Below are 13,960 nucleotides of genomic sequence, written 5' to 3'. Positions count from 1 at the left end.
CCAAGGTGGCGCGACACTTGGCGAAAAGTTAGAATGCCAAGTGTCACTATTTCGTGACATGACTAAAAGTTTAGCTTTATATATTAGTTATATGATAAGTGCAAATTACGTTAGTATTATAAGTAACCTACTAATCTTGGTTATGACTCTTATGAGTTTGGTGACCTCAAACTAATCCCAAACATATGGGGCCTAATTAAGTTATATCTTCTCTGTAGTACTCAGAAACCTTTTCAACACGCCTTATTTCATTTTTTGTAGTACAAAAATACCAAACATGGTAGTACAATGGACCATCTAGTCAGATTTCAACAATACATTTGTCAATATTTTCTCTCTCTTCTCCTACCTGCTCCATCAACCTTCAACCTCCTTCTCCTACTTTTACCTCCTTAAATCCTTCTTTTTCCTCCTCTTTTCTTCCTCTTCAATTATTGATAAAACCTCTTAAAAAAAACCAATTTCCAATTTCCTGTGTTTTGCTCATGCTTCTTTTATTATGGCATTCAACAACATGAAAGACCTCCAGCTAACGCCGTCCCGAGGCTCCGGTGTTTCCAACGCTGTAGACCTTGAAGATGTGCGCCTACTTGACCATTATGAAGCTTCCGGCGCATCGTTGGAGGATGGAATTCGTAATTCGCGGAGAATTCAAGTTAGTGTTGGTGGTATGACCTGTGCTGCTTGTTCTAATTCTGTTGAATCAGCTCTTTTTGCCGTTAATGGCGTCTTCCATGCTTCCGTTGCTTTGTTACAGAATAAAGCCGATGTTGTTTTTAATCCTGATTTGATCAAGGTTTGTGTTATTAATTAACTTTATTGATTGATGTTGGATTTGATTCAGCTTTTATATTGGATTTTGTATATGAACACAACTATTCAACTTGTTGGTGGTTAGTGTAGGGTTGAGTGGGATTGCGAATTGATGCTGAATGCTACATAAATTATAAGATATTGATTTCGAGTTTAGGTAGTGTTATTGGTAATATTAACTAAATGTGGTATTTGCGGAGTAAGGTGTATTGTCGATCATTGATCATATTATTTCTATTTCTGGAGTTGTTAAATTCTGGATTTTATGATTGGAAGTAAGTAATGACTAGGGTATTGCATTTCTTATTATATTGAACTACTTGAAGCTGTAGTAATTTGCTGCTATGTGTAACTTTTATCGTTTTCTCGAATCTAATTGTAAAATTAGGTTGTACATTATTGACAGAGGGTTAGAGTGCGGTGTATATACATGGAAAAATAAAATTTTAGGGTAAAGTAGTTCTAGTGATGTGTGAGTTTTGTGTGTTGAATGCAGGACTTCACTGCCTTCTTAAAGTGACTAACTTTCCATATTAACCCCGTCAATCATGAGCTGTGTTGAGATTGGAAAATTTGTTGCTCTGTATCATTTTCTCAAATCTAATCGTAAAATTAGGTTGTATGTCGTTGACAGAGGGTTAGAGCGCGGTGTGTACATGGGAAAATAAAATTTTTAGGGGAAAATAGCTCGAGTGATGTGTGAGTTTTGTGTGTTGAATGCAGGACTCCACTGCCTTCTTAACGTGACCAACTGTCCATACCAATCCCGTCAATCATGAACTGTGTTGAGATTGGTTTCAATCATGGTTGTTAAACCTTTTGTGGGAACATTTATTTATGTAAAGTAGTAGAGCACTAGAGCTACACGCTCAAACCAACTTCCCAACCAGGGTGAACTCGTTTTACGGCAAGAATCCTTTCCCAAAATGACAAAACAATGTGGAATCCTCGAGGTAGCTGCAGGACTCTCAATAAGCAACTGGGATGCCATGTTTGTTTGGTGGAAATTGAGTTCGTATTCATTTTTGTTGGCATAATGTAACGTAGTTATGAAAACTGCTTGGCTGAAATGTTTTACTTTTGAGGGGATAGAACGCCATGCATCACTGTTGGAAAGTTGATTGGTTTTAGCTTTTGATGCGTATCACTCCTTTCTGCCCTCCAGCATGGTTACATATATATATATATATATATATATATATATATATATATATATATATATTGGTGCTTATCCAACATGAATTTCTTCTAGCTGGTGAAAGCTCTTTTGTGTGATTATTATTTGAGAGATGTCCTTTCATGTAAACCTATATGTCATAGTCAGCTTTACTTGGAACTGTTGTTTTTTTCATCTTAAGTTCTTTAGGTCCGGGGTGAAATTTGGCTTCTTTTTGCACTGATGTGTTCTCATATATAATTATTTCTATTCTAGTAGTTGTTGTCATGGTGACTTAATTTTTAATCTTGCCCTTTTCTATCTTCTTCTAGGTGGATATGTAATTAGCAACTTTTTATATGTCTTTATCATGACTGCATATGTTAGTGTAAAGCTTTTGTTAAAGTTGGTGCTGCATTGGTCCACTTAATGTATGCCTTTTACTGCTTTTTCTAAGGTGGGTACAATCATCACCAACCATAACAAAATAAAATAGAAAGTAGCTGGTTTGAAGGTATATCTTATGTTGCTTTAGTTATACAATATAGCTTTGTAATCTGTTGCGATTCATTGGCCTCAATTTGTGCTACACTAACTTTTATTACCTGGTTTCCTTGCAGGATGCGGATATTAAATCTGCTATCGAAGATGCAGGATTTGAGGCAGAAATTTTGCCTGAACCAAATTCTTCGCGGACAATTCCAAATAAGACTTTGTTGGGGCAGTTCAATATCGGAGGCATGACTTGTGCAGCATGTGTTAACTCGGTTGAAGGTATGTTGAGGGAGCTCCCTGGGGTTACCAGAGCTGTGGTTTCCCTAACAACTTCGTTAGGAGAAGTTGAATATGATCCATCTGTAGTTAGCAAGGATGGCATTGTGAATGCCATCGAAGATGCCGGATTTGAAGCTTCACTTGTACAGAGCAGTGAGCAGGGTAAAATGATTCTTGAGGTAGCAGGGATTTTTGGGGACTTGGATGCACAGTCTCTGGAGGGGGTGCTTTGCCATATCAAAGGAGTGCTACAGTTTCGTTTTGATAGGAATTCAAGAGAGCTGGAAGTTTGCTTTGATTCTGAAGTCATTGGTTCTCGGTCCTTGGTTGACGCCATTGAAGAGGCTAGTGGTGGCCGATTTAAATTGAGTGTGAAGAACCCTTATGCCAGAATGACCTCTAAAGATTTGGAAGAATCATCAAAAATGTTCCAGCTCTTTACATCCAGTGTCTATCTTAGTGTAAGTATCACTTATTCTTCTACTTGATTGTTATAGGTTTCCACTGAGGCTCAATGGCTTCTGACATATTTACTTTCTTTAATATCATATTTACACATATTTTTAAACAATTCTTCAACATGACCAACAACTTACGTCATGTTCTGGTCATCTAGTGGTTTGCACTTTCTAGCTGTTTAGCCCTATTTCCTTGTTTAAATTATTGTTTGCAAGCTGCAATAGATTTCTATCAAGTAGGCGCATTGGATTGGGAAAGTTATATGTAACTATGCATTTGAAGAATATGCATGGAGGTAGAATAAGAAAGGCTGCTTAGTTGACATTACCTGTCCTTATTGGACTTAATTTACCCAAAATTCAGCTCCTTGTAGCTGCAATTGGGAAATATTCAAGCTTCACGTTCTAACTTCTTTTGTCCGGAGCACATAGATATCGGGGACCCTGTGTCCTAGCTTACTTCAAATATTGAGCCATTATCAAGTTTGTGCTTTTTTTTAATCTTTGTAGACCTCCAACTATGCTTTCCTTGTATCATGACGGGTTATTGTGTGATTTATCATATAGAATAGAGTTTTGTGATTGTAAACTAGACAATTGGACGTGTGCTTTAAAATGTATTCCCTCTGTTCCCAAAAGTTCGACTCACCTCTGACACTTGTTTCTAGGAATGCTTTAAAAAGGTGAGTGGATGTAAGAAAAAAATGAATAAAGAGAGATGGTGTAAGAAAGAAAGTGGGTAAAGAGAGAAAATAAAAAGGTGTAAATTGTGTGGGGTAGGAGGGGTAAGAGAGTAAAGACGAGGTTTTTTTTTAAAAACAATATAGTTGAAGTGAGTTGAATTTTTTGAAACGGCTCAGTGGAAAGCGAGGAGAACTTTTAGAAATGGAAGGAGTATATCTGAACAAGCTACGATACTTGCTACTCTTATGATTCTTCCTAATGTATGTATTCACTAAGTTTAGAAGGGAAGATAATCTAAAATTTAACTTCTCGAATGCAAATTAAACAGCATGTATTCTCCTATTTCGATGTTAAAAAAAATCAATAACCATTTGTTGCTTCTTTGGTATTGGAAACTTATGCATTCAACTTTGTTACATCAAAATCATAGGTTCCTGTATTTCTTATTCGTGTCTGCCCCCATGTACCGGTGTTGTATCCTTTTCTCCTGTGGCGTTGTGGACCTTTCCTGATGAGGGATTGGCTGACGTGGGCATTGGTGAGTCTTGTTCAGTTTGTCATTGGAAAGCGTTTCTATGTAGCTGCTGCTAAAGCATTAAGGCGTGGAGCTACAAACATGGATGTATTAGTTGCATTGGGAACTTCGGCTTCCTACTTTTATTCTGTCTGTGCTCTTCTTTATGGGGCTGCTACTGGTTTCTGGTCTCCAACATACTTTGAGACAAGTGCCATGCTAATAACATTTGTTCTCTTGGGAAAATATTTGGAGTCCCTGGCAAAGGGGAAAACATCAGATGCTATCAAAAAGCTTGTTGAACTTGCACCTGCTACAGCATTGTTACTTGTGAAAGACAAAGGTATGCCTACTAAGAGTCACTTATAAATTAGTTTGATTATACTTCATTCTTTTTTGCGGCTACGTTTTATAGTATATACTATCCACACAAACTCCTTTGACCTTATTTCATGATGTAAATGTTAGGAAAAATATAGCCATATGGGATTTTGTTAGTTTTGTGTCAATAGGTTGACTTTTTATGATTAAAGTATAATTAAAGGTATTAGTTAAACAAAATGTGAATTGACAAGCGTGGAAGCCCCAACATTGCAATTAAAAAAGCCAGATGAAGTATTATTTAAAAGGCCGAAATTGTTGATTTGAGTGATGTTACATTGTTGAATCTGTTTGGTTTTATTCTATAGGTGGGAAATGTTTAGGAGAGCGTGAAATTGATGCTTTGTTGATTCAACCTGGTGATCCATTGAAAGTTCTCCCTGGTACTAAGGTTCCAGTAGATGGTGTAGTGTTGTGGGGTTCAAGTTATGTCAATGAAAGTATGGTCACTGGTGAATCTGTCCCTGTCTTGAAGGAGGTCGAAGCACATGTGATTGGGGGCACAATGAATTTGCATGGGGTTCTTCATATTCAGGCAACCAAAGTGGGATCTGACACATTTTTGAGTCAGATAATAAATCTGGTTGAAACTGCACAAATGTCTAAAGCTCCAATACAGAAATTTGCTGACTTTGTAAGTATTCAGTTGGATAAGTGATATGATGTTATAATTCAATGATAGTTTGTTTATTTCCTTCTGAATATGTATGTCATTGCTTGATAAGTGGTTGGGAGTTGGGATAATTGATACGTTTATTGTCATAATTGGAGAAAAATTGCGTTATTGGTTTTTTTGATAGTACATATAATCTTCACCTTGGTGATGGTAAGCAATTCATCATACTAGCCTCTCCAAGATGAAAAAAATTGATGCTTTCTGAATGTTTAGAGTTCCTCTATCCTTTATTTTCCAACTGTATTTTTTTTCCTGGGTGCTTTTCGAGGAAGAAAGCAACCTTTTGGGATGAGGAAGAGGGCTCGATGTGATTTTATAATCTTTTGTATGGAGTATATGGAAGTAAAGGATCTAAGATGGTATAAAAATTCAGCTGTTGATTAGTGAATCAATGTGTCTCTTGCGAAAACTATGTATTTCACAGAAGTAGGACCTGTTAATTAATCTTCAGGAAGGTTTTACCATTTAATTTTACACCCAACTTTTGTAGTCAGTAATTAGCTTTTATGTGCCATTAGCTATAAAGTTGCTTTGATTTCTGTATATATTCAACTCCATCCTTTTTAATATCTCAGACTGATATGATTTTACTGTAGGTTGCAAGTGTATTTGTTCCTACTGTGGTTGTTATGGCATTGTTTACACTATTGGGCTGGTAAGTCACTGCGGGTTTTTGGCATTTTGTGCAATTAGTTCATAATGATACAGTCTCAGTTTTAACTGTAATACATTTTCTGCTATAATCATTCTAGGTACATTGGTGGAGTGACTGGATCTTATCCTCAAAGCTGGTTGCCAGAGAATGGCAATTATTTTGTATTTTCCTTGATGTTTGCAATATCAGTTGTTGTAATTGCATGTCCATGTGCTTTGGGTTTGGCTACACCTACCGCTGTCATGGTCGCAACTGGGGTTGGTGCAAAACATGGCGTGCTTATAAAAGGAGGAGATGCATTGGAAAGGGCTCAAAAGGTCAATTATGTCATCTTTGATAAAACGGGGACTCTTACGCAGGGAAAAGCCACAGTGACAACTGCTAAAGTTTTCACTGGCATGGATAGAGGAGAATTTCTTAGATTGGTGGCTTCTGCTGAGGTGAATTATTCTGTTACAACTGAAAATGTTAAATTATAGTTGCATCTGTTGGTTTCCAGCATGACTTTAGTGCTTTGTATAGTTGTATGGTGTAAAATCTTGAATCAGCATGTTAGATTTTAGGTGTAGGTATCAAACTGTCAATACCCTATTGAATTAATCTCTTTGTATGTTGATATCATATTAATTAATGTTGTAGGCTAGTAGTGAACATCCTTTGGCAAAAGCAGTGGTTGAATATGCTCGGCATTTTCATTTCTTTGAGCCTTCTGAAACCAAGGACTCTCAGAAGAATGACAAGGATTCTGGATGGCTTTTAGATGTTTCAGATTTCATTGCTGTGCCTGGAAGAGGAGTCCAATGTTCTGTTGACGGAAAACATGTTCTGGTGAGTTCCAGACTCTTGAGTGTTGCCACATATGTCAAACAGAAGGGCATAGTGTTATTTGTTTTAACGACTGCTTTATGATACATTTCAATGACAGATTGGAAACAGGAAGCTGCTTACTGAAAATGGGATGTCAATTCCTAAACACATTGAAAAGTTTTTGGTGGAGCTCGAGGAAGGTGCACAGACAGGAGTACTTGCTGCCTGTAATAATGTACTAATCGGAGCTCTAGGAGTAGCTGATCCTCTGAAAAGAGAAGCTGCTGTTGTCGTTGAGGGCCTTTGCAAAATGGGCATTAGACCTGTCATGGTCACTGGGGATAACTGGCGAACAGCTCAAGCTGTTGCCAAGGAGGTATTTACTGATCTTGTTGCCCCATTTATATTTTTATGTCCTCTGCATTTTTTATGTCTTCCACAATAAATGTTATTTTGTTATTGAAGATGTTCTAATTATTACCTCTGGTCTGAATTACTCGCAACTTTGGAAGGGTTTGCGGAGGCCGAGGCAAAATTTCCTAAGCATGTTTATTGAAAGATAAGGGTATACACTTAAGTATTATTAATCAAATAATAAAAAAAACGAAAATTTCACCAAATGCCCCTGAGTAACTTTTTTATTCACCAAATACCCATCAAAACTTTCAAATTCACCTTACGCACCTGAGTTTAACAGAAATGTCACCGAATACCCTTAATGACTAACAGACGTTAACTCTGTTGGTCATTAAGGCTAAATATGCCACGTGGCATGCTAGGATTGGTTCTATTTTAATTTTTTTATTTTAATTATAATTAATTAAAAAAAATTAAAAACTTAAAAGAAAAAACCCAAGCCACCTCCCTTCCCCCATCAACCCAGCCCCCTGTTAGACCGCCGGCATCCACCCCCACCCCCTCCCCCGCGCCGGTGGGCGTGATCCCTCCCTCGCCGGAGATTCCATCTCCCCACCCACAACCCCCTCCCTCCTCTATTCCCCCATCACGACAAACACCAAAAACCCTGAAATCGGAAAACCCACTCCCCTCTCTCTCGTAAAATCCACCCTAGCGCCGGCGTCCAAGAACCCCTCCCCGAGATGGAGAACCCAAGCCGCCCATCCCCCCTTCCTTCCACTACACCAAAACCCCAAAATCAAAAACATTAAAATCGAAATCTAGGGTTTCATTCGATTTGGGGATTTTGATTTTGGAGTTTAATTAAGGTGTTTATCGGCTGGGGATGGGGTTTGGGGGCTGGCCTAGCGTCGGCTAGGCACCATCGGGAGGGGATATGGGTTTTTTCGAGTTGTGGGTGGGGTTTTAGGGTGGGGGAAAGTGGTTTTGGGAAGGAGAAGGGTGGCGACGTGGAGGGGACGGGAAGGGGAGTGGCTGCAGATGTCGGTGGGGGTGGTGGTAGGGACTGGGGCTGGGATTTGGTGGGTGGCGCCGGTGTGGGGATTCAGGCGGAATCCGCACGTGTGTGGTTGGGGGTTCAGGGGATTCTCGCTGGCGGGGGTGGTGGCGGGGACTGGGGCTGGGCTTTGGTGGATGGGTTTTTTTTTAATTTTTTTTGTTTTAATTTTTATAAATAATCAATTAATTACTTTTAAAATTTAAATAATTAAATAAACAACCAATAACATTTTGCCACGTGGCATAATTAGGCTTTAAATACTAACGGAGTCAACTTCCGTTGGTCTTTTAGGCATTTAGTGATATTTTTGTTAAACTCAGGGGCATAAGGTGAATTTGAAAGTTTTGATGGGTATTTGGTGAATAAAAAAATTACTCAGGGGCATTTGGTGAAATTTCCGTAAAAAAAAAAACAAATTAACCCAATTTTTTAAAAAAATCCCACCACCACCGGCACCACCTAGCTGTACAGAAACCACCCACTAGGCCACCACCACCACCTACCACCGAACCCAGCCACCCAAGCACCGACGAACCCAGCAACCACCACCGCTGAACCCACTAACCTACGTACCCTACAATCACCAAACTACCGACCTTAGCTAACCCACCAATCTCAACCACAACCACTGAAGCACACCGACACAACCAACCCAGCATACCCGACACAACCTAGCACACTGAAACCACCAACCTAGCACACTGAAACCACCAACCTAGCACACTGAAATCACCAACCCAGCACACCGAAACAACCAACCCAGCACACCGAAACAAACAACACCGAAACCACCAACCCAGCACATCGACACAACCAACCCACCACCCCCCTGGTCTGAAACCCACTGATTTGAAATAATCCACGAGGTCACCGATCTGAAACCCACCGATTTGAAACCCACGAGGCCACCGATCTGAAACCACGAGGCTGCCGATCCTCGCCGATCTTAAACCACGAGGAAGGAGAAGAGAGAGAAAACTCATTCTCTTCATTATTTACCTGACGAACCCCGCCGCTCTTAACACCACAAAGCCACCATGAAAATGGGGTTGGAGGAGGAGGGAGAAAATTAAAGGGGATGAGGGTTTAAGTAATTAAGCTGAGGGTTTAATCTAATGAAATCAGATTTGTAATTTAATATGGATGTTTTAAAAAAAAAGTAAGGGTAAATTGGTCAATTACCACCCAAAAATTTACTAAAACAGGAAAGAAATGGGAAAGTTGCGAGTAATGTGGACCGACCCAAAAAAGAAATAGTTGTGAGTAATTTGGTCCGGAGGTAGTAGTAGATTTAGGCTATGTTCTCTTCACCTGATTTAAGGTAATTTGATTAAGAACCGATCTGGAGAATCAGTAAAAAGAATCAAGGCGAAGAGAACAAATATTTAAAAATTGCTGTTTTGGCTTATGGAAGAATCCAATCATATGATGCAGATAGTGACTTAATTATTGTGGCAATAATGCTATTTCAAAAGCATTTGAGTCCTTGAAAGCAAAACCATTTATTTTTTAGAGTTCCTTAAAAACATGGATGACACATATTTAACACTATTTTGGCAATAATGGCTATTGCAAAGTGATTGTGTCCATTATATCTTCTCTAAAGTTGTGACATTGCCCTTGTGCTTCACTTTTGTTCTGAATTTTGAACTGAATAAAGATGACAAGAAAATCACTTGACTGGCAGGTGGGAATACATGATGTGAGGGCTGAAGTGATGCCAGCTGGGAAAGCTGAAGTAGTTCGTTCGTTTCAAAGAAATGGAAGTGTGGTAGCAATGGTAGGTGACGGCATCAACGACTCACCTGCTCTTGCTGCCGCTGATGTTGGTATGGCAATTGGTGCAGGAACTGATGTGGCCATTGAAGCTGCTGATTATGTCTTGATGAGAAGTAATCTGGAAGATGTAATAACAGCCATAGATCTTTCAAAGAAGACATTCTCACGTATCCGTCTGAATTATATCTTTGCCATGGCTTACAACGTAATTGCTATACCCGTTGCTGCAGGAGTTTTTTATCCCTCAATAAAGTTAAGCTTGCCCCCTTGGGTGGCTGGTGCTTGCATGGCTCTCTCTTCCGTAAGTGTTGTTTGTTCTTCTTTGCTTCTTAGGATGTATAAAAAACCCAGATTGACAAGTATACTTGAGATAACTGTAGAATAGGGCTCAAACTTTGAATTTGTTGGTGACCTTTGGGCTCCTTCAAGTTTTGTACATGTGAGATGATTTTTAACGATTTAACAGGGTAAAAAATTAGCTGCCCTAGATTCCTCGTGTATAGGGGAACTGTTGTAACACATCCTGTATACTATGTTAATGATTTTTTCTAGTGGTTGGTGAAAATATGCAACCGTCTTTGTATGGAACAGGCATCGGTTCCATACGTACTCCATCCGTCATGATTTAGGTGCATTACTTTCTTTTAAAGTCATCCTGCAAGGGAAAGACTTTTAAAAAATGTGTTGATTGTTATTAGTAATATTTTATACCCTTTAATTATAAGGGCAATGTGGTTAGTTGAAATTACACAATGTTAAAACTATAAGATAAATGAAAGTTACAAAGTGCATGTTGAAGGGACATTGAGTGTAATTAGTATTTTTCGGTTTTTAAGACGAGGATAATTTAGTGTCCCGATTACTAAAACGTCCTTTGTTGTTAATGGAAGAGCTCGTGTTGTTAATGTTGTGTACTCAAACTAAGGAATAAAGGTGAATGTTGTCCAATATATTAGCTTAATTCATTGTTTTAATAGTTAAATACATATCGTGTATATCATATATATTTGACGCACGAATTATTTGGTTGACTTGTCGTACCCAATACCTTCTCTATATGGATAATTTGGAGGGTATAATTTGGTCTCACATTTTTTCATCTTCCTTTATATTTTAATACTTGATTTATATGATTACAAAATTATTTCAAATCTTTTTTAAAAGTATTGTTTAACTACTCCTTGAATACTACTAAAGATGATTCTCTTAAGAGTTTTTCATCCTTTTCTCCTTCTCTCAAATCCATCGTTATTTTATCCTCTTTATTTCATATTTCCATTTTTTTCTCCATTTTCTTCCTCCATATCTTCTAAACCTCTTCCACAATTAAATAATCAACATGGTTTATTGAATTGTTTCTCACCTCTTCTTTCCTCTGTTGCCCTAAATCCCCCCTCTTTCTCCTCCCCCCCTCTTTTTAATGGATCTGACATTTATAGATCAAACTTGTTCCCATATTACATAATCATTCTTTTATTAGTCCATGGCCCCGTGCTCTTTCTCTTAGTCTCTTTCTTAATTTCTAATTCTTTTTTTATCCCTATTTCATCCTCTAAAAGGCTTTGAAAAATTATAGATTACACTTGTTCACTTTCCCCCCAACCCCTCTCTCTCCCCAGTCCCCTTTAATTTTCTTAGCTTCTCTCTATTTGCCTCTTTCTTTCGGCCTCTTTATCTCTCTCTATCTCTCTCCTTCCAAACCCATCTCTCTTTCCCATCCCCTCTTTTCATTATTTCTATATTTCTTTCTCTTCCGACCCTTATCGCTCTCTCGTGGTTTTACCATAGAGAACGGTTTAAAGAGCCTTATAAAACACATTTGAACCGTTCTTCTGTTAAGCGATGTATAAAGTTTATAGAACGGGTTAAAGAAGCGTTTTGTATGTCAAATAATAGAGAACTATCATCATTAGGATAAGTCGTTCTCTTTTCCCATCCAATGATTCTAAAATAAAGAAGGAAAATGCAACGTATATCCTACTTAACCGTAGAAAAGAGAACACTTGTTAAAGCAAACCGTTCATTATTTTCCTATATTTTATTAAAAAAAATTATTTGCTGCCCCTTTTTAGGGTCGTTTTCATTTGCGACCAATTATACTTTGAAAACATAAATCTATTTAAATTTTATATACAAAGTAAGTTAGAAAATAACAAAAACTCGAATGAAGAAACTATAAACTATTTTTTTTAAAAAGTGAGAAGAAATCTAAAGTTATGATTCAATAAAATTTCAAACCAAATGAGCTTTATTATCATATATAGAGTTCACAAATTGAAACTTAAAAAACGAAAATCAACATACAATAACTAACATAGTAGAAATAAATATAGATCAAACTTGTTCCCATATCACTCATTCATTCCTTTATTAGCTAATGGCCCCATACCCTTTCTCTTAGTCTCCCTATTTCTTTCTAATTCTTCTTGTCCCTATTCCATCCTCTAAAAGGCTTTCAACATTAAAGATTACACTTGCCCTAGGTAGGGGTGAAAGTTCGGTTTTCTGTTTGGTTTTTTGTCCAAACCGAAACCGAACCACCCTAATTCGGTTTCTGGATTTTAGAAACCACACCGCACCACTTTACTTTAGAAACCGAACCAAACCAAACCATATTTATTTCGGTTTCATAAAAAAAAAACCGAACCAAACCGAATTTTCATATCAAACATCATAAACATCAAATTTTGCAAAAAAAACCGAACCAAACCCAATCAAAACCGAACCAAACAAAACCAAACCAATCCATACAAACATAATTAAACAAGTTTAAACCTTATTCACCACCCCTAACTAAGATCCGCACCCACCATACTACAACCCACCTTATTTCACCACCCTTCATCCTTTTCACCCAAACCCTAACCCTAGATCGACCCAAAAAAGTCAAAACAACCTACTAGTCTACCACCACCGCAATTCAATCACACACCACCATGAAAACAAAGTAGAAAAAAAACTTAAACCAAATTAAAAGTAAGAAAAGGAGGACATACCTCACATTCCACCGAAAAACCTCAAATTTGGGTTTCAAAGGTCAAATTCGACCATGAAAACACTAGATCTAGTGTTTTCATGGTCGAATTTGACATGAAAACCCTTTAGTTGATGCCCTTTATTGAGTTCAAACTTCAAAAAACCTCGAGAATTCGTCGAAGGTGATGCAAGTGAAGGTGGAGAAGGGAGAATTGAGAAGAGAAAAGGATAGAGAGTGAAGGGGGAGAAGTGCGAACTGAGAAGAGGAAAGGAGAGAGAGTGAAAAACGACTGAGAAGTGGAGAGGGAGGGTGGAGCTGCGGAGAAGAGAGAAGAGGAAAGGAGAGGTGAAATATGAGAATTAGGGTTTATTTTCCTTTATATATTTAGGGTTAAATCTGTTGGGCTAGGGTAATTTTTTGGGTTTGGGCCTAATTTCGGTTTGGTTCGGTTTTTCACTTTCTCAAACCGAAACCGAACCGAAAACCGAAATATTTATTTTTTCAAAACCGAAATCGAACCACTTTAAAAAAAACCAAACCATATTTGTTATTCGGTTTGGTTTTCGGTTTGGTTCGGTTTTAAACCGAGTTTATTTCACCCCTAGCCCTAGGGATGGTAATTTAATTCGGAATCGATTCGAGAGTCCTATTCGATCCGAAGGAAAAAGTTCGATTTGAATCCGAAATAGAAAGACTCTCAATTGATAAAAAATCTGAATTCTAATAGAAGTTAGATCAGATTTGGACCCAGTGTAGAGTCCGACTAAGTAATAAGCTGTTAGAATATGTTTGCTATAAAAGGCCAAGTAGAATCTTAAAAAAAAAAGCCCAAGTAAAGACCCTAAATCTCCAAGACTTTAACTGCTGCT

General features: G+C 37.9%; 1 protein-coding gene across 2 annotated transcripts; it reads left to right on the top strand.

Moving 5' to 3' along the window:
* Positions 1-312: 312 nt before the first annotated feature.
* Positions 313-10,738, top strand: LOC145623922 (copper-transporting ATPase RAN1-like). 2 transcript variants are annotated; one of them, XM_081676840.1, is made up of 10 exons: positions 679-796; positions 2,427-2,483; positions 2,590-3,204; positions 4,316-4,742; positions 5,089-5,414; positions 6,053-6,111; positions 6,209-6,551; positions 6,751-6,939; positions 7,037-7,294; positions 10,023-10,738. In XM_081676840.1, exons 3-10 carry the CDS (start codon positions 2,710-2,712, stop codon positions 10,497-10,499), a joined length of 2,574 nt encoding a protein of 857 aa, XP_081532966.1. In that variant the 5' UTR covers positions 679-796; positions 2,427-2,483; positions 2,590-2,709; the 3' UTR covers positions 10,500-10,738. The 2 variants fall into 2 exon arrangements, with proteins under 2 accessions (XP_081532965.1, XP_081532966.1); XM_081676839.1 differs by lacking the exon at positions 2,427-2,483 and having other exon boundaries at positions 313-796.
* Positions 10,739-13,960: the final 3,222 nt, after the last annotated feature.

This window comes from Chenopodium album, chromosome 3 (assembly GCF_948465745.1).
Source record: "Chenopodium album chromosome 3, dcCheAlbu1.1, whole genome shotgun sequence".
Lineage (NCBI taxonomy): Eukaryota > Viridiplantae > Streptophyta > Magnoliopsida > Caryophyllales > Amaranthaceae > Chenopodium > Chenopodium album.
This window is presented reverse-complemented; position numbering and strand designations above follow the sequence as displayed.